General features: G+C 34.5%; 6 protein-coding genes across 12 annotated transcripts in view; 2 read left to right on the forward strand and 4 right to left on the reverse strand.

The window, feature by feature from the left end:
- The window catches only part of AstC-R2 (Allatostatin C receptor 2), an 82,990-nt gene that overhangs the window by 40,594 nt on the left and 17,520 nt on the right, over nucleotides 1-24,876 (reverse strand). For 2 of the 5 annotated variants that reach the window (XM_015983454.2, XM_008200265.3), the window contains exon 1: nucleotides 8,277-8,481. The exons of 1 other annotated variant lie outside the window; for it this stretch is intronic. Coding sequence is in view for 1 of the 4 variants with exons in the window: in XM_015983452.2 (XP_015838938.1) it covers nucleotides 8,151-8,160 (10 nt within the window). In the remaining 3 variants the exon portion in view is untranslated. Of the gene's footprint in view, nucleotides 1-8,150; nucleotides 8,178-8,276; nucleotides 8,483-24,876 lie in introns of those variants that run through there. 2 more of the 5 variants (XM_008200266.3, XM_015983452.2) reach the window with 2 other exon arrangements.
- On the reverse strand, nucleotides 10,069-12,808 carry LOC135265461 (lipase 1-like). 2 transcript variants are annotated; one of them, XM_064355006.1, is made up of 7 exons: nucleotides 11,863-12,808; nucleotides 11,625-11,814; nucleotides 11,460-11,574; nucleotides 11,169-11,415; nucleotides 10,740-10,886; nucleotides 10,465-10,692; nucleotides 10,069-10,407 (listed from the first exon to the last, which is right to left on the reverse strand). In XM_064355006.1, the coding sequence occupies exons 1-7, from the start codon at nucleotides 12,019-12,021 to the stop codon at nucleotides 10,228-10,230; spliced, it is 1,266 nt and encodes a 421-aa protein (XP_064211076.1). In that variant the 5' UTR covers nucleotides 12,022-12,808; the 3' UTR covers nucleotides 10,069-10,227. The 2 variants fall into 2 exon arrangements, with proteins under 2 accessions (XP_064211076.1, XP_064211077.1); XM_064355007.1 differs by having other exon boundaries at nucleotides 11,625-11,825; nucleotides 11,863-11,971.
- Nucleotides 12,949-14,547, reverse strand: LOC659341 (lipase 1). 2 transcript variants are annotated; one of them, XM_064355009.1, is made up of 7 exons: nucleotides 14,339-14,547; nucleotides 14,109-14,295; nucleotides 13,951-14,053; nucleotides 13,668-13,905; nucleotides 13,479-13,628; nucleotides 13,205-13,432; nucleotides 12,949-13,159 (listed from the first exon to the last, which is right to left on the reverse strand). In XM_064355009.1, the coding sequence occupies exons 1-7, from the start codon at nucleotides 14,489-14,491 to the stop codon at nucleotides 13,007-13,009; spliced, it is 1,212 nt and encodes a 403-aa protein (XP_064211079.1). In that variant the 5' UTR covers nucleotides 14,492-14,547; the 3' UTR covers nucleotides 12,949-13,006. The 2 variants fall into 2 exon arrangements, with proteins under 2 accessions (XP_064211079.1, XP_008198475.3); XM_008200253.3 differs by having other exon boundaries at nucleotides 13,951-14,065; nucleotides 14,339-14,545.
- On the reverse strand, nucleotides 14,845-23,403 carry LOC659039 (uncharacterized). The gene is made up of 13 exons (XM_008200257.3): nucleotides 23,242-23,403; nucleotides 22,990-23,182; nucleotides 22,718-22,832; nucleotides 22,424-22,673; nucleotides 22,223-22,375; nucleotides 21,950-22,177; nucleotides 21,769-21,900; nucleotides 16,576-16,761; nucleotides 16,340-16,526; nucleotides 16,176-16,290; nucleotides 15,888-16,128; nucleotides 15,693-15,842; nucleotides 14,845-15,475 (listed from the first exon to the last, which is right to left on the reverse strand). The coding sequence occupies exons 1-13, from the start codon at nucleotides 23,386-23,388 to the stop codon at nucleotides 14,912-14,914; spliced, it is 2,661 nt and encodes an 886-aa protein (XP_008198479.3). The 5' UTR covers nucleotides 23,389-23,403; the 3' UTR covers nucleotides 14,845-14,911.
- On the forward strand, nucleotides 18,667-20,425 carry LOC100142141 (lipase member K). Its single transcript, XM_064355011.1, has 4 exons — nucleotides 18,667-18,983; nucleotides 19,029-19,184; nucleotides 19,228-19,452; nucleotides 19,502-20,425. The coding sequence occupies exons 1-4, from the start codon at nucleotides 18,744-18,746 to the stop codon at nucleotides 19,649-19,651; spliced, it is 771 nt and encodes a 256-aa protein (XP_064211081.1). The 5' UTR covers nucleotides 18,667-18,743; the 3' UTR covers nucleotides 19,652-20,425.
- On the forward strand, nucleotides 20,111-21,777 carry LOC659121 (gastric triacylglycerol lipase). The gene is made up of 5 exons (XM_008200255.3): nucleotides 20,111-20,424; nucleotides 20,469-21,023; nucleotides 21,070-21,222; nucleotides 21,272-21,499; nucleotides 21,547-21,777. The coding sequence occupies exons 1-5, from the start codon at nucleotides 20,257-20,259 to the stop codon at nucleotides 21,736-21,738; spliced, it is 1,296 nt and encodes a 431-aa protein (XP_008198477.1). The 5' UTR covers nucleotides 20,111-20,256; the 3' UTR covers nucleotides 21,739-21,777.

The following is a 24,876-nucleotide window of genomic DNA, read 5'->3' on the forward strand; positions in this document are numbered from 1 at the left end:
AAAATGTATTTTTTCCATACTGATCCAGTTCCAGTTTGAGTTCAAGTTTAATGCTTTCGAAATGACGCAAATCGCTGAAATATTGCCACAGTGTGATTAAAGATGTAAATAGCCATTAATAATTTCAGTACATTGTACTCTGTTTAATCCTTTTATAAATCAAACTGATCTAAAATTACATTTGTGTTTGAATCTCCGAAAGTTGGTTGTTTATAGCATCCGTAATATCGTTTTAATAAACATAAGTCTGTCGGTGAACATAAATTATTTTTTCCGAGTGAGAAAAAAGCGCGCTCTCTGGAGACCTCCGAAAATCACAAATTCCGGAGAAGAGAAGTCGAGAAACGCATTAGATAAATTACTCCCTTTATTTATAAATAAGAATTGAAACTTGGGATTGTCCGAAAGCTAGCTAATTAAACCGTAACCGGAAACTGCGACCACTTGACGACTAAAGAGGAAAAAAGCTGCGATTCTGAAACGACTTCAATGGATATATTTAAGGCGAAGCATTCAGAACCCTTTCTGTGATATTGCACACAGCGTGCAGTTGTCCATAAAACAACACTAAAGTTGCTAGATATCGTGCAATATCCGGTATGCAGGCAATTACATTTGACCGCGTGTCAGATTGTCTATTTTCAAAGGTTGTTGATCTACTTATCATCCGGCAGAAACGTGTATTTTTAATTAAAAGCACATATCGGCCAAATTAATCCCACTAACATGAAATTGACAAAGTTTACAAAGCGACACTTCAAAGCGAATCCGTTATGACGTCCCGATTTAAAATTAATGATCATTAATGGAGGCAAAATGTTAAATAAGCAAAGTTTGATCGGATCTTTCCCGAAATCAGCAACTTCCCCAACTTAGATCGATCCAAAAACGTAAAAAAATTGCAAACACAAATCCAACCACTCACTTTATTACGCCTATGTATAGAATTTCGGCTCGTTTATCACGAAATAATTAATTACGGCCAGGGTTGGAAAAATTAGCTGATATTTTTCTGGCTGGGATTGATCGTAATTAGAAAATGTGTTCCATTGTTGAGTGAAATATGAGAGGAAGCAGCTATCCGAGGAATGTTCAGCCGGGACAATACATTGGGGATGACGGTTTTTGCTTGAGTGGCCAAATATGTGGTAATGAGGGACTCGTGCAGGATTTCCTTTGATTAATTCGGCAAATTATTCCGAATTAGGAGCGGTTATTTAATGAGAGGGCTCGACGGAATTGCTCCTCTTCATTTCAAACTTATGCTTGTTAATTAAGCCGAGATACAATTGACCGATTTTTTCTGCACCCAAGTCGAACTTGCGCTTTTATACGCCATAAAAAAATACTAAAAGTTCGTCTTACTCTCCTGCAGTTGGAATTTATCTCCCAGTGACATAAAATTTTATTTGCATGCTTATTCTATCGTTAATAAAGGATTTCTTTCCGTCTGGGACAAATTAGGGGTTTGTTTACCTTACCCAGGGTCAAAACACGTTTCACATTGACGCTAATATGCACAGCTTTTCACTAAACTCAAACATGTTTAAATTCAATTACCGTCATAATCCCGTTTATTACAAAACCAATTGTTGCGAAACACAATTGTGTTGAAATTATTGAAAAATTGTTCCGGCTGAAAAAAAATTGGCATCGATTTTTCAATGAGGAGAAATTATTCTGTTATTGACATGGCTTGGCAATCTATTGATACAAGCAGGGTGTGTTTTTATTAGCTTTATTGCTTCGAGAGCGAGCTAACATCGATTGTATTGATTCACTGTGGTCACATACTTTCAATCCGAGTGTTTACAGAAAACAGGCAGCGACTATTTTTATTTGGATTAGACGTAATTCACACAATTTGCACTTGATTGACCAAAATTCAACGAGCAAAAACACACATTTTACCGCTTGCCAAGTTCTACAATCGATTTGCATCGGCTTGTTATTGGAAAGTACAGATATGAGGGATGAACTTGATCACAATTAGCCAAATCCAAATTCGATGTTATGCCATTTCAGCAAAAACAAGTTACGATGTGCACTAATTAGATGCACAAACTACCAACCCGGCATTAAGCCAATATCAACTAGGAAAATTGAGACCATTTTCAATGAAATCGATAGGAAAACTGCGTATTCATATCCACTCGTTTTTCGGATTTTCTAGATTCTAAATTTAGAAAAATCTAGCTTTTGTGCAACTCTGCATTCATTTGACTTAAATTCTATAATAATTGCGGTTGCATACATTCGTTTTACTTGGTACCGAATATTAGAAATACATAAAATAAACCGTAGAATTCGCTAGAACAAACCGTTTTGCTCACGCCTTTTAATTGTTGAGTTGTACAATTTAAATAAATACCCCGGCGCATCCACCATTTTTCAAAATAAAATTATTTCATAATTAAGTTCTCGAATAAACTAGTGTTAAAAACGTAAAGTAAGCGGCAGAACTCACAAAAGCAAACCATTTTACTCTACGACTTTTAGTTTTCGAGTTATAAATTTTTAATAAATAACCCGGCGCATCCACCATTTTTCACCAGTTAAAATATTTTCTTAAATAAGCTCTCGAGTAATTTAGTGTTGTACAAAAGCTGTTTTAATACGTAAAATAAGCCGCAAAAATCACCAGAAAAACAGTTTTGCTCTACGATTTGTAATATTTGAGTTATGATTTTTGTTTTGTTAAAGAATTAAATATTTCACTGTAAAAAGGCTACCCGAGTTTTATAAACAGTTTACACCTTTGTGTTAAAATTTCGGTTGTTTAATGCTCATTATTTACTTTAATTATTTTCTTTTCTAATTTTTTGCCATTTATTTCGGCCAAATTTTCACCTCAAACTTGCGGTTAGAGCTAGAGATTTATGAAGAGTTTGTGGGCGAATAGTCGTCATAAAACCTCATAAGTTGTTTTCGAATGAGTTAGCGTGTTGTTTCAGGACGAAATTGGCCATCATTAGGTAAGACATAACGCCGAATGAAATATCCTTTCTATATTCAGTCTCATATGAGAATTTCATTTAATATAAGATTTTTGTGCGATATTTACAGTTCAACGATTCAAACATTTACTACCCGTGACACAGATGTTCACATTTTTATTACATCTTTCAGCACTTGTCTGGATATTTCAAAAAACTGATCGAAAATTGGAAATCAAAATAGAATTTTTATGTTTGTATTTCAGCGCCGGATCCAATCATCCATAACAAAAGTGGATGATGATTATGCGCTTTTCGCGCAACTTAATTGAAAAAAAAACTGGCCGTAAACTTGGATCACCCTCACTTTTGATTATTTGCAATTGTAATTAGTGTTATTGCCGATAAGATGTATCACAATCGGAATACGCGCCTGGTATGCTAATTCCGAAGCATCGTTAAACATGTATAATGGCCCTAAAACATGCCAAGTAAAAATCGACATGATTAAACATTTAACGAGGGAAGCCGATTTCCAAAATGTCTAACATAAAAAGCTAAACGGTGCGGAAACAAGAAATTTATAGACGAAGCTGAACACAAATCATATTAAAGCCAATAAAAAACCGTTTTTGGATGCAAAAATCAGAGACACTGACCCGAATACGAGACGTACAATGACCTTAAAGGACAACCTACTTAACACTAGCCTAAAATTATAAATCAATATTTAGCACGTCTGCTGCGGATTTGCACCGGACGCTGAAATATGACCCTTGGTCATTTCCCCCGGAATAAAATTGCAGGAAATTACAAGTTCAACGACACTAATCTCCTAATTTGCAAAAAACACAGACCCATTTGAATTGTATCAAATTCAAGCAGAGTGTTATGGAATAACACCAAATTGAATTTTAAAATAAGAAACACAAAGTTGGGAAAACTTGCGAAAGTGCTTCAAAAGTTGTTTTAAAGTATTCGTTTTTCACTCCATAACTCGAGATATACTTGACACTTGTAACATTTGTTTTGCCTCATAAAATTGTATTATTTCGCGAAAATTTGATTAGGGTGCAAAATTTCCAATTTTTTGTTAGTCTCGCTTTAGATACAATGAAATTAAAGAGACGGATTTGTGAGATTAAAGACGTACTCTTCCTTAATTAAACTCCTATTAAAACAAATTTAATAAACAAAGCATCGCGTCACAACAAAGCAGTGGCAAACTTAATTGAAACTGTTTGTCTTCGATTCTAACGAAGCCAATCATTTTTCAAAATTTTTTCCCTCGCCGACTAATAAGCACCTCAACTGAGCCCGTATTAAAATATATAAGCTTGAAATAATCTGACAGGTACCTAATAGCATTTATTTTTCACTGTCGAACGCAGGAAAAAAAGATTTCAAGCTAGATTTAGTCACGTCACGTGTACTGACATCTGTTTATCGACACATGGAGAGATAATCTCGTCGATAATTTCCGCAAATTAGGCAAAAAATCCCATTCTATAAATACTACCGAATATTGAATAACGTTTCGCGAGCAAATATTTGTTTTCTTTGAAACGACGATTTTTCAACTGCTTCACTGATTCGCGCGACAAAAGAAAGTACAATATTTTGTATTCGATAGCAATTACAGTGTTTTTTTCGAAACTTGGTCATGTTTATACGAAATTAATGAGAAAACTGCAACAACTGTCATAACAAGCTTTGACAACAATTATTGAACTGCGATTAACTTGTTTACTGATTGCACCTTTCGACTGACTTTGGTTTATTAAGCTCTGTAAACTTTAATCAATAATTTATAAATAAATTCATCTTAACTCAGGAAAATTAAAATCTAAAACTTGAGAAATGATTAAAAATTAATTATAACAAAAAATCTAAAAACCGAAAACTTTGAGTAAAGGTTTGAAGAATACTAAAAATAATAAATTAAAAGTTGTTTACGCTTAATATAAACTGTATTTTGTCATTTTTCGAATAATTAAAAATATAATAATGAAAAAACTTGATCAAACAAAGTTTTCTGGTTTTCAAATTTAGAAAAACTACCTTTTTTAAGCTCTGCAAGCGTCCGTTCATTCGAGGTCGCAATTATTGAGCTGCGTTTAACTTGTTTACATTATTGCATCTTTCGTGTTGACTTTAAATGCACGAGAATCCAATAACACAGTTTGGGAATCTCATTTAAAAATCCCTCGAGCGAAAAAATTGGTTTAATTAAAATATTTCCATTTCAACATTGTTTCGGTTAATTGAAATTGAAATAAGTAAAATAGCGACTCATTTTTAATTAAGTTTATCATAATGTTGTGTTTTTTTCGTCCAAAAATGTGGCAATCAAACATAAATCATGGTCGTCACCTCCATAAAGCACACTTCCCTCTAGTGGAACCCAAAGGATGCAAAGCAAACAATTTTAACCGTTTATGCCCAACATTCATTGTTATGGATTCTGAAGTTTATGGTTAATAAAAGCGAAATTTACGTTTTAAAACGCCTGTCTCTTATGTGAACGAAATTTCCATTACAATGCCCCCAACGTTAAAATATTTTTTCGGAAAAAAAAATCATATCATTCATCCATAAAAAGCCGCATTTTGTGCGAATCGGAAACCTTTGTGAACCCCATTATTGACTCGTGAAAGACTTCTAAAAAATTATTAATTTTTCGCCGAAATAAATTCGTGTTTGGGTTTGAGCGTATTAATTAAATCCCTAATTAGCTAGATTACTGCGTCAAAACCAAAATTTATCTTTCCACTTTTATAATAAATTACTTTCGGCTCCAGTCGAACAAACGTAATCTCTTTGTGTACCAGCTCGCTCAGATTTTGGGCAATTGACGAGTAATTTGCAAAAAAGCCCAACTTATGAAAAAGGAGCGAAAACAAGCGCATATTCGGGTCGACTAAATCATTTGGTGCACGGGCCATTAAGTGCCCTAATTTACAGAGGCTACTCAAAAGAGAGAGGACTTCCAAGTTAACTCGATGAGGATTCATTGTTGGTTTTAGCAGTGCACGTAGCCAAATAATTAGATTTAGCGCAAACTAAACTCTACAATAACAAAATGGAATTTTATTCAAACGAAAAGAAAACCTGTCTTTATGCTAATTTCGTTCCATTCGAAGCCTTATATTCGTTCCACTTGTTATAATCACCCTAGTTTGCTTTAATTGATCCATTTAGGAACACTCGGGTATTAGGGTTGTGAAGAGTAATAGCTTGTCAAATTACTTTATCAATAGCTCAATTATCGACTAGTTTTTTACGCGTCCTCAATTTCACACAGTTTTATTATTATATTTCGGAGTGAATGTGCAATGTTCAATTTACCACAATTGAGCGACAATAATTCCATTACGATAGTTTTAGTTTTATTCGAAAAAAGAATGACGGGATTCGCATAAAACCCGTGTTGAAACTTGTATTTTTAGAAAGGAGGAAAAAAGTGTAATTGATCAAAATTAGATTCTGAAACTAAAATTAAACGCATGACCCCTTTTACTCGGCAAAAATTCATTATCTACTTCGCCGGAAGTAAAAGTGAACATTATTATTATTAAGGTGCGCAGGTCTACAAGTTCTTAAGCAAATAAATATCTGTGACCCAAAATACTTACTATTATCACTAATTATGACAATTAAAATCTCATATGTAATGATAAATCTTCAGACAAGTTGGCCGAAAATCTAGTTTTTGAGGTGTTAATAAAAACATTAAAACAACAAACTTCAATAAATAATAATATAATAAAACAGATAAAATACAAAAAAAATCTTTATAGGAGAGAATGAAAAGTAGTAATACGACTAAACTTTTTTTTATTTTCAGCAAATATTTATTTGTTTTTAATAAATTTAAAGATCGTATTAAACATTATTTTATATTTTTCCTATATTTGTATTTATACAGAATAAAAATTTTTATAAAGCTAAAATAGGAAATAAAAAAAATAAATTTAAATTTAAAAAAAACTTCAAAATTTAACTTTAAAGAACTAAATCTCGTGAAAAAGAGCTTAAACATTTTTTGGTCATAGCAACTTTTAAATCATTTTGATGTTCCTTTGTCAGCACCGAGAGATTATCCGGTACTTTTAAATCACCCTGTGGAGTAATTGGAGCAAACGCTCAGATGTTATTTGTTATTGACTTATTGCCAATAAAAACTCTTGAGAAGTAGCCAAATAAGTGCTTTAATAGAGTAACATAACAGAAATGTTCTAGCAGCCTAGGGCAATTTATCTTTTAAGGTTGGTAACAAGAGAAATGTCAAGTAGAATGTCAAGAAAGAAAATTAATTAACTCAATTTTCATTACAATAAGAATAATAGACATTGCGTTTTCGAATAATTTTAATCGCAAAAATATTATTAAAAATGTTGGTAAATTTGATTTTTGCAACTCCTCTACTTCCGTGCGTTTCTATAGTAACAAAGTTACTCCCACCTGGTTTTTTAATCGACTCGCTTAGGATGGAAAAAAGGGTTTTCAAATAAAACGTTTTTTCTTTGTATTATTTTTATCAGAGTAGCCCACGGTTTCACACTTAAGTTGGCAACTCTGTGTAAAGTAGAGACAGAAGATATGAACATGGCTTTCATTATTGCCAACTTATTTTTAGAATCGTAGGCTATCAGCTTGAAAGAAGAAAACTAGAGTATTTCCAAAATTGAAGAAGTAATAATGGGTATTTAATAGGTGAATAAACGAAAATATTTACAGCAATTGTAAGGAATAATAAATTAAGCTTATATTTCAGCCTCAATATACAATGTCCTCAATAAAATTTTTGGTTCAAGTAGTTGTCTTTTTATATTTTCCAATCTTGGCAGCCTATTTTTAGGCCACTTTTCCGCCGTTTAAAATGTCATTGAGCGAAAAAATCCATTTCCAAAGTTGTAGTTGTTGAAAAAGTTTGTTGCATGAACGAGAGTCAAAACTGCTTAGACCTTTGTGAAATTAAATCGTCCGTAAAATTTTTGCCAAGGGATAGGAAACAATTTAATTCCGGCGAACTTTTCCAAGATGTCAAATTGAATTTGTGCATTTTCGTCAATTTAGTTATCCTCTAAAATCCCACGTCGCCTTTTCATTAAAATAATCGCAAAACGCATCTTGGAATGTGTCTCTCTCTTGTCTCGTATTGAGGTTGCAATGGAAAAGTGAGTTATTGCGACATTATCTCTCCACTTTTACCTGTATACATGTACCGAACAACATCACCTGAAATCGAAATTTCCCTATTTTATCGCCAGTCGATATTTCGCTGCATATCCGGGCAATATGTGGCCAACTTTCGTGGAATTTATTTCAGTGTCTTACCTCAATAAGTGCGAGTAGGCATCGAAGGTGCGCCACAAGGTGAACGAACGAAGGACGACGACGACGTCTTCGAGGGCCGCACCGACGCCGACGACGCACGTCTACGGAACCACGCGCCACCGAAACAACTGCTGATTACAAGATTGAGAGCGTCGAGACGCTCGCTCTCACCGTCGCTCGTCGATGTGAGAGGAGGACATGCGCGAAACTGACACGATACACTCTTTCCTCTCTTTTATAAGCGAGGGGGTGGAGAACGAACGGCCCGGACTCTTACCCCGTTAGGCCCACATATTACCACCGAAAGCCGGAGGAAAATCGCACGATTCTGCAGAACCGGCGATTTTTCAAACAGGTGAAGAGACGGCTTAATTAGCGAAAAGGACGACGAAAAATACGCGGATCTTATCTCTAAAGGCCCTTTCAAGTCTTCAAATGTGTAATAAAAGACCAAGATAACGCTCTTTTTAATTCAATAAACTTGTTTTCCATAACGTTTCAAATAACACGACGTGTTGGATTAGAATTTAAAATTTTGCTAAATTAAAAAAAATGTTATTTTATCTCAATAAAAGGTAATAAACGGTGCAATTTAGTAATTTTTTGTTTTTTTTTGAGAAATTTAGTGTTCTTTCGTTCCGTTCTAACATAATTTTGCAAAAAACAGCATTTTGTTGTTTCAGAGTTGGAAAAAGGCACAAATAACACGATTTTTTAAGCAATTTTGATACAAAGTGCAAAGCAATTATCTAGAGTAGTTTGGAACAGATATTAGCATGACTTTGTTTCAAATTGCTGTGGTGAACGTAAAAGAATTTCCACCAAAATGGAACCGACTTTAGCTTGAGTGCGCAGACACTTCAGTGTTTTGCGATATTTTTTGCTAAATTTTGTTTGATTTCCATTTGGAATAAAACATAATCACAGGAGAAAACAAGTGCTCGACTTATTTGCTATTCATTAAAGCTTTTACTCCCAAGTACTCCCTTAACGATCGCAAAATGTAACGAAAATTCAAATTTCCTCACATTTTCATCAAAGAACATATCATTTACCGAAAAAAACTTTAAGTAAATTGGAATGATTTTAATTAATTTCCCCATGTGTTGGGTTTTTCGAATGAAAATGCACCACTTGAAGCACATTAATAAAGCTTTTAAGAATTAAAAATTCTCTATAGGTTTTAAGCGGCGGAAGTTTATTTGGAACAAAGCGCCTGTTAGTTTTGTTGGCGAACAATTATTTTAAAGTGGTTTAGATAAAATGCAACTTTTCCAAATGTAGTTAAAGAAGTTGAGTAAAATTTCTCTAAAGAACTTTTATTTAATAATAATATGTAAGATAAGACGAGCTTTGTAGTGCCTGGAACGCTCCTTTGTTTCGTGTTTCCATATTCAAATTTTCCGAGCTTAGTTACAATTATTCCGGCTTTTTTACAAAGTCTAATATAAAATAACGTAATGATTTGTTCGTAAACTATTTCCTTGTAAACAAGTCATCGGCATGTGATTAAACTTGCGTCGCTCGTCTTTTCAATTATCTCCGACATCAAATGAAATTTTTGAGTTTATTTGTAATCAACTTGTTTATATTTAAAGTCGATTTTTTTCAAAGCTGAAACGAAAGCCATTCAACTGCTTTTACAAAAGAAATGAAACTTTGCAATGGCTTGAAACTGTCGAGCCACAAGGTGATAAACATTAAAATAAAATTTAATGTTTCAACATATTGGAACCATATCGCGAGAGATTCAATCACTCTTAAGCACGCTTCTAACGCAATGCAGCAGCAACGAACTAATTTGTATGCAACAAGTTTTAGTGCTTTATTATCTCATTTTTTACAAAACTGATTTATAACAGGAATTCCCTGGTCTACTTGCAAAAACATAAACATGTTGTTTGACATAAATTATTTATAGAGTAAAGCAAATTACCCTGTTTTGAATTTTTTACTCCGAATTCCTTCTTATTGCATCAAGAGCTTTAAATATTTCAGGGTACAGAAGCACATGCATGTCCTCCGCCATCAGAAAATCCAAATGATTGTAAGGAACCTGAGACGAATTCTTTGGTATTTGAATCATAAACTTCCTGCGACTCCCCAAGTCTTTAAACAACTTTTGGACGTTCTTTAAAATCGATTTTAATTACTATATGAAAATTTAAAACAACACATAAACAATCACCTGTTCAGTAACAAAAGCGTCCTTTTTACCATAAAGCAAATAAACCGGAACCTTAATATTCCTCAAATCGTAACTTTTGGGTTCACTTAAACCATACTCTTTAATATTTTTTAATGCCCCATAATTATATCTCGTAATGCGTCCAGTTGAGACAATTTGTAAAAAATGCCTCAAGACTTGAACTGAAGTCGGAGTTGGGGCATGACTAAAAAGTAGCAAAAGATCATCCTGAAACCATTTACTCCACTTCAAGTCGCATAAAATGGCACACAAACCGGCCGAAAACGCAGTGTTACATTCCCGACGAAAAAATCCAACACTTTTTTACACAAGTGCGGTAAAGTGGCACAAACGTGGTAAATAAGCCGGTTTGTTCCGTTTTCGTAAAATAATCCCTCAATGCGCAATCTACTTAACATTCGCTTGAAAAAATCAAGTTATTAGCCCAGTCTATGGATCACTATAGACTAGGAAACGAAACGTCGTAAAAATAAAACGTCCCTGTTCTCGATCGTTCAGTTAAGTGGCTGTATTCAAATAACAATCAACACAAGGCATTCTTGATCCAAATTGAATAAAAACTATAGTAAAACTTTAAAAAAGTTATTTAGATATTAGTTATATAGATATTTTTTTGGGTACGAATTTGCACGACGTTTCGCCTCCTAATCCATAGTCATCCCTACACAATCTTTAAGTGCTACCTGTATGGGAACCCCAATTTTAGCCAACTTTGTGACTAGAGGCACATTTCGTAGATGTATAACGGGTGCCAATGCAATAATTCCTGAAAGTAATTCGTTTGCTTGTCCTGGGTTCCCAGCTGTGTATAAAAAGCCCAAAGTGGTACCCATCGAGTGCCCAAGATAAATTATGGAACCCCATTTTCCGGTTGTTTTAGCTACGAATCTCAACTGTTGACCAATGTCGAAATAAGCAAGATTGTCTAGACTAAAAGAATTTAAAAAAATGTGCATTAAACTGTTGGCAAGTACTTAAAATCCCAGTATTGTCTGTCTGAAATATTGAGTTTTTTGTGTGCTTGTGCAAAATTGCATCCCCTTATTGTTCCCAACCAAACGTCATAGCCTCGATCAGCTAAATTAAAGGCTGGAATAGTTTGTTAAAACTCGTGCTAAATTTGGATTTTTAGGTAAAACCGAGCGATTTATTTCCAACGTCAACCCAATCGGCGTTACATTTAAAAATGCCATGCATTAGAAAAACGGGCTGTTTGTTAACTTTGCTACTATCAAGCGGTGGAATTCGGAAAATGGTTAAAATGTAATCATCCCCCGTCTCAACCGTGTAACTTTCAAGACGATAACCCCGTCTGTGTATAATACTAGGCTGGAAAAAACCTTTTTGCTTTGAAAATTACTGTTTTGTTGTACTCACAGTATCTGAAAGAACGTCAGGATTGTGATAGCAATTTTTACTGAAAAATCTCACTCGGTAATCATTGTAATTTCGGCACGCATTGTTATTCAAATTAAAGCCAACGGTTTCAATAATAATTGCGAAAAAAATTAGAAACGCACCACGAAACCGACTCATTTTTTATTTGAAATAAAAAGCCACGTCTCCTCGCACTTCCATTTCGATGGTGCACAAAAATCGATACGGCACGAAATTCGCATTTAAACTTATCAATGGCGCAATTATCATGAAACGGTGCAATGTGCTTCTTAAGAAATGTAGGTCGCCGGAGATAAAGTCGTCGTAGTAAAATCACTTCGACGGAATGGCCATTCTGCAGCTTGCACCACCTGCATAAGCATTATGAGATCGCTCGAGGAGAAAGACAGATCCTCTGATAAAAACAATTAACTTGCTGGAGGAGAGTAATGACCACAAGCGCACACTTTTTCAGCTTAAGACATCAAAATTACCAGAAATAAACGAAGTCGAGACCGTTTGTTCAATCTAGCTTCTAAAACTTCCGTAATTTCGCATTTGCATAAAAAAAATTGTGATAACCACATCCCATTCAATAACTGAAATTTTGCTGATTAAAGGAACATTTTTGGTCAGGTCAGGTTAGGCGATTTTTTTGTTCTAGTTTAAAAAAACAGGATAAAAAACATAATTTTTGGTCTAAAAACATCCCCAGAACTTGCAAAAATAATGTGATTTTTGACATAATTTTATATTTATTGGCTTATATTGCTGAATTAACTCTTAGAAAAGGTGATTTTTTCGTTCTAGTTAAATAAAAACAGTCGAAAAAAACTTGATTTTTGGTCAGAACTTGCAAAAATAATATCATTTTTGCCATAATTCTGTTATTTGTTAGCTTACTTTTTAAGCGATTTGGCTCGGAATACATTTCCACGAGAGAAAATCAATATGGTCAAAGTGTTTGCCTTCTAGGGGCCGTAACTGAATGTGCACTTTTTTCCCCAGCTTGCAATTTCGCTCAAGCGAAAGTAAATCACTAATTAGGCCCTAAATAGGCCACCTTATCATTATCACAACAAGCAATTTGTGTTAAAATTATTTATTTCAAAACACACCACTTGTCCCAAATTGCAAATTCAAACTACAAATTATCAAACATTCGTTCGTACAAAAATTGAATTAAATTTTCAGAATAGAGAAAATCAATGTGGTCGAAAGGCTTTTCCTCGTCAGTCCCAACTGAAAAAGCGGTCTTGTCCGAGCTTCCGATTTCGTTATAGAGGCGTTCGATATTCTGAAAAAAAGTCTAATTTTTTATGCTTGAAGCCAATTAACCGACCTCTTTTCTGTAAAAAATATCGTTCTCTCCGTAAAATAAATGCGTCGGAAGCTTGATTTCCGATAAATTATAAACGGGAGGTGTTTGTGAACCGTAAAGTTTGGCGTTTCGTTTCGGCCCGTAATCAAATTTTTGGAATTGTTTGCTTTGAATAATTTGCAAATATTGTTGCAGTATGTAGATGGAAATGCCACCCGGCCAATAACTGTAATACAACAAGAGGTCGTCCTGAAACCACTCATTACGATTCAATTGAACACTAATTTATTACAACAGGTGGGAACTGGACGGTTTTTCCCGAAGTGAGGCTAATAAGGAGAGAGCACAGCTCAGGTGCGGTGTTTTTGCAAATTTGGGTCAATAAGCCATGAATTGCATCCTCGTGGTAAAACAAACCGGTGATCTCGACGAAATCTAAAATTTTCTAAACACAAACTAATTATTGCAACTTGAAACGACTCACGACCAGAAACAGGCCTAAAGGCCGCACAAACTCAAATATTGGGATATCGTTAAGGTAGGCAATTGGTGCAAGCGCGATAATTTCTTTAACGTAATTATCGGCGTCCCAATTGCTTGCAACGTACATAAAAATGACCGAAGTGCCCATCGAATGTCCGATATAAGTGATTTTCTCACCGGTGTTATTAAAAACGAACTTGAGTTGTGTCGGAATATCGATGGATGCAATAGTGTCCACGCTACAATCAGTGACATGATGATTTTTTTGCAAAATTTAACTTTACTCAAAGTCCCAATATTCCGGATTTTCCACTGATAAATTAACGTGTTGATTGGAGTAGTAAGAACCTCTCGTATTACCCAACCAGACGTCATACCCTCGATCAACTAGATAAAACGCTGATTTTTTTTTAATATATTTTGCGCATTATTAAAAAATTACCAAGTGATCTGTTCCCAATTGCCACCCACGACGATGACGAGCCCAAAATTCCGTGTTGGACCAACACTGGCCCATTCACAGGTTCGGTTTTGTTTGAAATAATCCGAAAAATGGTCAAAATGTAGCCATCACTAGTTGTGACAGTGAAGGTTTTGGCTTCATAGCCATGTCTTGCGGTCATTGTGGGCTAGAATTTTGTAATATTTTCGCTAACTAAACGACTTACTCACAACATCTGATAACACATCCGGGTTGTAAAAACACTTTTTGCTCATCTGAGCAATATGGTAAGATTCGATTGAGGAACAGGCGTTGTTTTCTGGATTTATGTCGGCTTCAATTAAGTGAATTGTCAAGAAAAAGAATAAAAATTTTAAACGCATTTTGGTGACAATTCGAAACTGTTGTTATGAATTTAATATCCTTGAATGTGTCCCTATCTATGGACTATAAGCTCATTAAACACAATTATTTGAATAAGGCATAAATTGTTTAGTTTATTGCTTTCGTACTTTTACTGATAATGCTAAAAGCCTTGACAGTCAAAAATAAAAATATCTTTCGAGATTTGTGCAAACAATGTAGCGAAACGTTAGGAAAATAAATAAATTAAGCCACTTAATTGCATGCAGGTGGACAGTCAGACTTTGATTTCTTGTGATTTTGGATAAATATTGCGTCAGTTGTAGGGAATATATCCGTCGTAGAAAGGATTATAAATTATTAGAAAAAAAAATAAAACGAAAAATTTTATTTTTAAAGATAACAGATCAATTACAAGCAATTAATAATATTAAGAATGTCTAGTCGTCTTTATCATCATCTTCCTCTTCATTTTTTTCTTCATCTTTTTCTTCTTCCTTATCGTCCTCTTTCTCTTTATCATCGTCTTTTTCCTCCTCTTTATCATCCTCTTCTTCTTTTTCTTCTTCTTCATCATCACCACCATCTAGACCACCATCATCACCCCCACCCCCACCACTGCCACCCAAAACCGCCTCCATCTTCTCATAAATCTGTTCAATCAAATGCTCCGAATAAAGAAAATCAATGTGATTGAATTTTTTCCCAATCTCAGATCCAGCTGAAACTGCTGTTTTTTCCGAACTTCCAAGTTCATCATACAATCTTTTCATATTCTTTTTCCTGTACAAACTATCATTTTCACCGTAAAACAAATGCACCGGCAATTTCAAATCTTCAAGTGGATAAGTTGGAGGGTCTTCAGACCCATACATTTCCTTATTTTTCTTAGAACCGTAATCATACATTTGGAACTTTTTACTACTCGCAATTTGCAAATACTGTTTCAGTTGGAAAATTGACGTGCCACTAGGCCAATAACTGAAGTACAATAAGAGGTCGCGCTAGAATATTTCAAAAATCATTTAAATAAATCTCCTACGTAATCGTCAATTCTAGTACAGTGACGATAAAAAAAATGTACCACTAGTCAAATTAATAAATTAAGCGTAATATATCGAAGAGTAACATTCTTTTTTATCGTGACTGTACAATGCATACTTTAAATTTTTTTTCACTTTTTCGTAAAAAATCAGTATTTAATTTTTGGTCATTACTCACATCTGAAAATTGACTAGTTCTACCGAAAGCCAGATCTAAGAAAATTCTGCAAGGTCCGGGTAAATTCGGACATAATCCTTTAACCAAAAATGTATGAATCAAAGTCTCGTGGTGGAATAAACCCCAAACATGGAAAAGTTCCAAAATACTCTACAATTATGTCTTAGCTCAAGTTCCAGTTAAAAAAAAACTTACTAAAAGTGGTTTCGCTACTGGTTTAACTAACGTAATACCCGGAGCTCCGTCCAGATAAGCAACAGGAGCTAAAGCAACAATTCTTTCGAGATATTGACTGGCTAATTCAGGGTATTGTGAGGCAAACATGAACACAACAGAGGTGCCCATAGAATGGCCAACATAAACTGATTTTTGACCAGAATCTGTGAAAACATATTCCAACTGGGTCGGAATATCAATAGCTGCGATATCGTCCAAACTACAATTTCCAAACGTATTTCCTTTCCCCACAAAAAAATTAATTACCGATAATTCCAAAATTCAGCATCGTGTGTGTTTAACTTGACGTGTTTGTCTGAATAAGTCGACCCTCTGGCATTACCCAAATAAACCGTCCAGCCTTTATCGGCGAAATAAAACGCTTAAAAAAACACAAAATTAATTCGAAAACGCTCAAAGCTAAAAAATACCAATCGATCGGTTCCCGATATCAACCCAAGGCCCTGAATTCGTCGCAATCCCATGTTGAATGAACATGGGTTTCATGGGTCCTTGCGCTTTACTCGAAGTTATCTTATGGACGGTTAAAATATACCCATCTTTTGTGGTCACACTATTTGCCTCAACTTGATATCCGTGTCTTTCTGCCACTGTGCTCTAAACGCAAAAATCGAGATTTCGGTTCAAGGGTGGTAAAGTTACTTACGACGTCTGATAAAACATCAGGATTGTGGTAACAGCGAGGGTTTACGGCCGCAATATGATATTCGATAAGTGAAGGACAAACATTGTTTTCCAAACCCAAGGAAAATGCACAAGGGATGAAAAGAAAATTTAATGAAAGGAAAAGTGTGTAATGCATGTTGGAAGACACAAAAAGACTGACTTTTTGCTAACAATGGAACGGTATTTTACATTTTTTTAATTTAAATTGTAGTTAAAATTTATAAACCTTGAATACGCTAAAAGATATACAGAGTGGTTCACGCAAAAATGTTTAGTTTCTCAATTTTTGTTGACATTCACTCAAACTAAACTTTATTATTATACAAAATACAAAATTAAATGCATTTCTAGTTAGGGGTTGTTGTGACAATATTATTGCGAAAACTTTTTACTAGAATTTTGTTGGTACACGCGGTATAACATAATTACTGTCAAATTAAAATTTATGTTAATACACCTTTTATTGTAATTTGTAGCGTCACAGACACATTTAATGATAGGACGATATAAAAATTCATAAATTACTTAAACTCTTAATTATGATCTTTAATTATTTTATAACTAAAAAAGATATTAATTTGTAAAATATTGGATAGATGAAATATCGTAAAAATATAAAGATTAAAATGCAAAATAGATAAAAATTTTGGTTACCACCGAATTAAAAATGACTTTTTTACCAAGGCTACAAATACGTTTGATAGCAATAAAAGCAAAAATAATTTTTCGATAACAGTTGTCTAATGTATTGTATAAATTATTTAGATACTGTATTTTACGCAAAAAATTTTAATTTCACATTTTTGGAATAGATAAAACCTAAGCAAGCAATATGAAACTTCGCAGAAAAAAATTTAAAAATATGTTAATATTTCAGTGATTTTTTTATACGAATGGTGTGTATTTCTGGCTGCATATAAAACACCACTACAAACTGTAATTTACAAAACAAATTTTTATTTTATGATAATATAAAAAATACATTGTACAAATTGCATTTATCCAGCCAATCGATGCCTCACAACATTTTACTATGGCTCAAAAAATAGAAATTTTGTGCTTGATCTAGTCTCGTAAAAACTGACAAAACGAAAAAAATATAATAAAAATATTGAAATATTCATCAATGTCTTCAAATGTGTTGGCGATTTTGCGATTCTCTCGACGCCAATCGATTTCTGGAAACATTTTACACGCATAGAACTCACGAAATCTTAATTTTGGTCGTATGGTTTTACAAGAATTAATTAAATAAAAACAATATTCAAAAAATATTCAAATATTTAACGATTTTCGAGGTTTTCTGAACGCCTATCATTTTCTCGAAACATTTTACTTAGAGATTACAAAAATTAAATTTTTTCCCATAGTTTTGCCAAAATTTGCAAAATGAAACAAATTGAAAAAGTTAATTACATTTTGACTTGCTAATTGTGCTAATGACACTTAAAATCGCCCAAAATAATCAAATTACCATAAATTTTATGTAAGTAGGTTCCATTAATTTTTGTGAAAATTATGTATCGCTTAATTGCAAGTATATAAATATAATTTTGGCTCATTTTCCGCAAAATGCTCCTCAAAATCATTTTTCTTGTACATTTTGCACATTGCCAAACTCCACCACAAAATAATGTTTGTTCGAATTTAGCCGATTATGCGTTTTCACAATTGAGTAATAATTGCTGGTATAATCCCGATGTGGGTTCGACTCCGGTGAGTGTTTAATTACATTTCAACGTGAACATGATATTTTCAAGGAAGAAATTATAAAACGGCACGGTTTTCCGTTCGAATCAAATCAAGTAATAACCGAAGATGGATACAAATTGGGACTTTTCCGGATGCCGAACGCCGGACGTCCGGTATTACTCCAGCACGGTATTGCTTGTACTTGTTTATCGTTTTTGTCGCTCGGAAATAATTCACTTGGTAAATATTTGGAAAAATGGAAATTATTTATTTGTTAGCTTTCAAACTTTACAATGCGGGCTATGATGTCTGGCTTGGGAATTTCCGTGGGACTATTTATTCAAATAAACACAATAATTCCAACATATCGGAGGAAAATTATTGGGATTTTAGGTACAAACAAATAATTTCTCCGTTCGTTTTGAAGCAACAGAATTAAATCCTAGTTTCTACGAAATGGGAATTTACGACTTGACAGCAATGATCGAATTCATGTCTAAAACAGTAGGAAATAAACGCAAAATTATTTACATTGGACACTCGATGGGTACAACAGCCGCATTCGTCTATGCAATCAAACGGAAAAATCACTCTGAAAAAAATTTGGAAGCCTTGATTGCTCTCGCACCTGTTGTGTACATGAAACACGTTTATTTCCCAATTTCTGGTCTCGCACCCTTCGCTCAACCAATCCAAGTCAATCAATAACTTTTCAAAACCAAAACTGAATTAATATTTCAGGCAGTGGCCAATTTTTTACACATCCACAATCTCGGAATGTCAAATGCTGAAAAAGTTACAAATCGCTTCAACACATGCCTTAACTCCCTGAAAAAATTGCGATGCGAAGTGATGACTGAAATAATGATGGCTTTAAACCTCGACTCTCTCCCACCGGTAGTAATTTTGCAAAATTGCACTTTCTTCACGCATTTTTCAGGAATCAATCCCCATGTTTATGACACAAGCACCTGCCGGTACTTCGGTCAAAACACTCCAGCACTATTCGCAATTAATCCAAAACGGGCAATTCCAACTGTTCGATTATGGTAACAAAAATCGGGAAAAATACGGCCATGAAAAACCCCCAATCCTGAATCCGGGCGCAGTTGCAATCCCGGTTTATTTATTGTACGGGAACAAGGACGCAATCGGGGACGAATCGGTTCAAGTTTAATTTACGTAAAAAATTGATTTTGTAATTATAGTTTCAGGATGTTTTTGAATTGTTTGGACGGCTCGGGGCGAAAAAAATTCTAAAGAAAATTCCCGGACGTGATGAAACGAATTTCAAACATTTAGACTTTCTGTACGGCCGTGATATAAACTATTTGTACGAAGCTTTGTTTGAAATAATCAATTAATTTTTGAGTTGGAGTTTTATCGAGGGTCACTCGACCGAATATAATCAGATGTTCAATGGGTCTTATCGGCTGATACGACTGTTCGTAAAAGCCTCATCGTGTGTTTTGTCCTGGAAATTATGATTTCGTTCTATTTTTTCGTCTGCGAATCGATAAACACTTGTAATATCTCAAGATTTTTCTCGATCATAAATTGTGGTGGATTCTATTTTTGAAACTTTGTAAAGAAATACAACAAATGCATGCCTTTGTCGTTTAGATTACCGGTTATCCCTGAAAGAAAGTTATTTTTCAGCATCTCCAAGCTTTGCAAAAATATAGCGGCCTTTGTCATTCAAATAAGTACAAAGTTGCAAATAGTGTAATTTATGAGCAAATTCAAGTCTAACTTGTTTCTAATAATCGAGCAAGCTTGATAATAAGCGGTTTTTTACCTGGTAATAAAAGAAAAGTGTAAAGGCTGTTCGGTTCATTAGAAAACGAACAGTCGAGTCTTCTTCATAAAAATTTTCCGCGAGTTATTAGATTTCAATTAACAAAATATTCAGTCCGCATACCCGGCTGGGGAAATGCTACTTAATTCTAAGGTCATTTGAGACAAAGTGATGACTCCTATTTTAGACAACATGAATCCTAAATCACTCGTGTTTTTCTCCATTATTCAGCTGTGTTTTTCCCAAAACCGGAACAATGTTTGTAAAAATTTCGCCGACTATTCCAACCTCCCCTTTAGTAGAAATTGTTGGTACGACCCGGACGTATTTGCAACACCGGTAAGTTAAACCAGTCAAAAAAATTAACACTTTCGAGAATTTAGGAACAAATTGCACACAATCACGGCTTCGAATTCCAAAACCACAAAATAGAAACCGAAGATGGTTATTATTTGACCATTTTCCGAATCCAAGATAAGTTTAAAAATGACGGCAATAAACCACCAATTTTGCTACACCATGGTTTGGGCAGCAACGCAATGAGTTTCCTGGGTTTTGGGAACCAATCACTGGCCTTTTATTTGGCGCGAAACGGCTTCGACGTGTGGCTAGCCAATCACAGAGGCAATAATTTTTCAAAAGGACACGCCCGTTTGAAAATGTCCAATCCCAAATTTTGGGATTTCAGTTTTCACGAAATGGCAATTTACGACATCCCGGCGGTGGTTGAATTTATTGCTGAAAAAAACGGGAATGGGACGAAAATTATTTACGTGGGCCATTCCATGGGAACAACGATTGGGTTCATTTATGCTAGTCTGAAGAAAGAACATGCTGAAAAGTTCCTGAAAGGCGTAGTGGCCTTAGCACCTACCACGTCACTTAACTATGGGGTTACGATCGTAAAAGCGTTCAAAGAACAATTAAATCAATTAGTTGTAAGTCGAGTTACAATTAATTATGTAGTTATGTAACAATTTTCAGCAAAATTTATTGCAAAATAACATAACTGTGATGTTCCCGGCGCCCGAAAAATTCTCAAGACTGTACGCGGTACCGATTTGTGTTCAATTTACGGCACTTTGCTTAACAGTGCTTAACTTATTCGGCGGTCGGGACGAAGGAGAATTTACTCCTGTTCGTTGGTGGTATTTTTTTATATTTTCAAATGAAGGGATAATTTCAGGAATATTTATTGGTTGGATTAAGCCACCACCCTGGCCGAACATCGCTGAAATGCTTCGCTCATTACCTCCAATTCACGTTCAGCCAAAAATTTGAGCAATACGATTACGGCGTTGAAAAAAATTTGCAAGTGTATAAATCCCAATCACCTCCTATTTACCCTCTTTCAAATATTTCAATCCCCGTTCATTTATTTTACGGTTTGAATGATCCTTTCGCTGGACGTGAGGTAAAGTCTCGCGTGACGCATTTAAGTAACTGAAAAGTTTGTTTCAGGATGTTGAATCAATTTACAATCAACTGAAAATGACAGAAAAGTCGATAAATGTAATACCCGAAAATGGAGGGATTAAGTACAATCATATCAATTTTTTGTCCTCCAAACACATCGAGACTTTATTCTACAAACCGCTGATGAGGATTCTGGGAAAATTACGAGACCAGTGTTTGTGTAAAATCGTTTATTAAATAAATAAATTAATTAATCGTTTGGCATCACTGAATCAACTTGAGTATCATTTGGTACAAATCCAACGCGTGTAAACCGCTAAGAAAATTATTGTGCCCGAAATTGAAAACCTCCATTATCCTTTTTTCAGTCTTCAATTTCTCGTACAAATGATAAACATCCTGAAAAAAAAATTGGTATCCCAAACCTGAAAAATAATTCCCGTACTACCTTTTCCGTGGCTAGTAAATCTCTTCGCCCATAAAATAAATAAACAGGGATTTTAATTTTATAAATTGGATATTCGGGCGGCAATGTCGAGTTATAAATTTTCCGATTATACGGACCGTAATCAAAATATTGAAAGCGGCCCCTCGCGTCAATTATTTGGGCGTAATGTAGGAGCGTTTTTAGCGAAATTCCCGACAATTGGGCCGCTGCACTGACAGGAAGAGTGCTCTAAAAAACGTTATTACAAACCGCAGGGCGGAAATTAACACTTACCGCCCTGTTCTCCGCCTGATTCGTTCCGGCAAGATCGCCCAAATTCGAACAAATCAAAATAAACGGATAGCGGGCGCACATTTGCAGGACTATATCTAGCTTAAATTGCACGTTCGGACCAACTCCATATAATCCAAGCGAGGCGAAAAAATCCTATTTCAAATGTTTTTTTTTATTTAAAAAAATTGTCACAGTTTTTACCCAAATTAAGTAGCGAAATGGGACAATGGCACGCACTAGAGGTGAGACATGGTCCAGAAAAGCCACAGGTGCGAGAGACACAATTGTCCTTAAGGACCTTTTGGCATGTTGTGGCATCAGAGAGCTGTAAATGTACGAAATTGTGGTTCCCATAGAATGGCCGATGTAGTGGATATGTCCAGTTTGTCCGGTCATTTTAATAATAAATTCCAGCATGGCTGGAAGGTCATAAATTGCCATTTCGTGAAAACTGAAACTTTTATTTTTCATTTGAGTCAACGTTTTAATTGCTACCTGAAATTCCAGTATGCGGGGTCATAAACTGAATATTTGTTGTGTTTTGAGGAGTATTTGGTGCCTCTGCTGTTGGACAACCAGACGTCGTATCCATTATTCGCGAAAACAAAAACTGAAAATGTCAAGGTGTAAGTGTCAAGGGGGACACCGTACAGAAGATGATAAATTGATTGAAGATACGATAATAATTATTTCTATTATATTTTAACCTGCTTTCCCCGATCGATCAGTGGCATTTAGGGCAAGGGCGGTAATTTGAATTTACATACCGCTGGACTTTTCGCCCAAATAGAGATAACACGAAGAGTCAACAGCCATTCCATGCTGGAGGAAAACCACCGGTTTTTTCGCCCCGAAATTGGTGCCGTTATGAGGCACCCGAAATAACGTAACAATGTAGCCGTCCTTTGTCACAACTTCATAGCTTTCAAAAGGATAACCGTGTCCTTTGATAATTTCGGCCTAATATTGATTTTTCGGTCAGATTAATAAATTAAATGTAAATATTCGCACACACACACCGGACTGGCTCCGACGTCGGGATTGTACCAACAATTCGGATTGTGCTCTATTGTCCTGTAATCCTCGATCGTTTTGCAAACATTTTTACGCATACATGCACTAAATGGTATTGAGCAAATTACGAGCACTAGCACATACTTGGACATTTTTATACCATGCGCTAAACTGAGGATATTTATTGTAAATAATCCTTTATTTATACTTTGCGTGCGTTATCCTTGACGGAGAACCTGAACGGGGTTTGAGCTGCTCTGGCCCAATTGAAGCCTTGAAACTCTACGCTAAATCAAAATTTTACGAATTGGACGAAAACAGGAAATCACACTTGGTGAGGTAATTGTTTATTATTTTGGTAAACAAACGCCAATTTTTAAAAGACACTCAAGCGAGATGAAAATTGACAACAAGATTCATAATTAATTTTATTTTGATGGTTTTAGTTTTAAGAAAATTAGAGTTCATTGCTCAAGACCTTCTTCTAACATTGACCCTCACTCCAAATGCTTACTCCGTGTAATTATACTGTACCGAATCACAATAAACACGGGTCAAATAGACTTATTAATAGATTTTCATTTTTAATTATAGTATTTATCCCTAATAAATTATTAGCGTATTTTCGTTATGAATCGAGAAGAGTCAAGGTTGGGCAAGACCTAGGACAAGACCACGCAAGGTTAAATTTGGAGTTGAGGTCAATTATTTCGTCTTAAAAAATTAATGATTTAATTTCAAAACAAATAAATTTTTTCTTGTGGTAGTCCAGTCGAAAAATTGCAATTATCTACTTGAACATTGATCCTTATCTGTCAAGTTAGTATTTAAATATCTCAATTAAATTTTCTTAATCTCCATATTAAGCAACATTTAAAAAAACATTTGTCGGTAGTTTTGCAAGAAAAATTGTCAAAATTGTAAAAATAATTAAAATAATTAAAAATATTCACTGCGATTTTGCGGTTTTCTCAAAGTCAAACGATTCCTCGAATCATCTTAGATGCGTAAAATTCACAATATTAATCATGTGTCATAGTATCGTCAGAATTCGTCGATATCTTCAAAATGTTGAATTTTCAAAAAAGTCATCGATACCTTTAAAACTTTTGATGAAGTCGGAGATTCCTCAACGTCAATTGATTTCTCAGAATATTCTGTATATGAATAATTCAGCACATATAGATTGTAGTGTATGGTTTAGCAAAAATTTACAAAATAAGGAAATAAAATTTAAAAGTAGGTACTAAACATAAATATTAAACATATTTTTATTTTAAAACTGTTAGAATTTTTTCCAATTTTTTGCAGTTTCCTTAACGCCAATTGAACTCTCGGAACATTCTACATAATAACAATTCTACACTATTTTTTCCTATATTTTTGCCGAAATTGACAAATACGCAAATAACAGTAAAAAATATATAAAGATATTGTCGAAAATGTTAAATTAATAAGACAAAAAAATTAAAACAATATTCAACGATATGTTATTTTGTTTGGTTTTCTCAAAGCCAATCGGTTCCCCAGAACATTTTACATACGTACTGCTAAAAAAAATATTTGACGATATCCGCAAAACTGATAATAATCTCCATGCCGATAGATCCACCAGAATATTTTACATTAGTAAATTATTA

This window comes from Tribolium castaneum, chromosome 2 (genome assembly GCF_031307605.1).
Source record: "Tribolium castaneum strain GA2 chromosome 2, icTriCast1.1, whole genome shotgun sequence".
In the NCBI taxonomy this organism is placed as follows: domain Eukaryota; kingdom Metazoa; phylum Arthropoda; class Insecta; order Coleoptera; family Tenebrionidae; genus Tribolium; species Tribolium castaneum.

Bases quoted from the DNA above. Each gene is read 5' to 3' on its own strand.
- LOC659039 (XM_008200257.3), bottom strand. From the start codon at position 23,388: ATGTCCAAGTATGTGCTAGTGCTCGTAATTTGCTCAATACCATTTAGT. The intron at 22,178-22,222 runs GTAAGTGTTAAT...AACGTTTTTTAG, and splicing joins ATCAGGCGGAGAACAGGGCG to AGCACTCTTCCTGTCAGTGC. The intron at 16,527-16,575 runs GTAAGTAACTTT...TTTTGCGTTTAG, and splicing joins CTGATGTTTTATCAGACGTC to AGCACAGTGGCAGAAAGACA.
- LOC100142141 (XM_064355011.1), top strand. From the start codon at position 18,744: ATGGGAATTTACGACTTGACAGCAATGATCGAATTCATGTCTAAAACA. The intron at 19,185-19,227 runs GTAGTAATTTTG...CGCATTTTTCAG, and splicing joins ACCTCGACTCTCTCCCACCG to GAATCAATCCCCATGTTTAT. The intron at 19,453-19,501 runs GTTCAAGTTTAA...TTATAGTTTCAG, and splicing joins ACGCAATCGGGGACGAATCG to GATGTTTTTGAATTGTTTGG.
- LOC659121 (XM_008200255.3), top strand. From the start codon at position 20,257: ATGACTCCTATTTTAGACAACATGAATCCTAAATCACTCGTGTTTTTC. The intron at 21,024-21,069 runs GTAAGTCGAGTT...AACAATTTTCAG, and splicing joins AACAATTAAATCAATTAGTT to CAAAATTTATTGCAAAATAA. The intron at 21,223-21,271 runs GTTCGTTGGTGG...GGATAATTTCAG, and splicing joins ACGAAGGAGAATTTACTCCT to GAATATTTATTGGTTGGATT.
- LOC659341 (XM_008200253.3), bottom strand. From the start codon at position 14,491: ATGCGTTTAAAATTTTTATTCTTTTTCTTGACAATTCACTTAATTGAA. The intron at 14,066-14,108 runs GTAATTTTTTAA...AAAAAAAATCAG, and splicing joins AATTGGGAACAGATCACTTG to CGTTTTATCTAGTTGATCGA. The intron at 13,906-13,950 runs GTAAAGTTAAAT...CACTGATTGTAG, and splicing joins CCGGAATATTGGGACTTTGA to CGTGGACACTATTGCATCCA.
- LOC135265461 (XM_064355006.1), bottom strand. From the start codon at position 12,021: ATGAGTCGGTTTCGTGGTGCGTTTCTAATTTTTTTCGCAATTATTATT. The intron at 11,416-11,459 runs GTACTTGCCAAC...AAATTCTTTTAG, and splicing joins AGACAATACTGGGATTTTAA to TCTAGACAATCTTGCTTATT. The intron at 10,408-10,464 runs GTGATTGTTTAT...TCGATTTTAAAG, and splicing joins ACGCTTTTGTTACTGAACAG to AACGTCCAAAAGTTGTTTAA.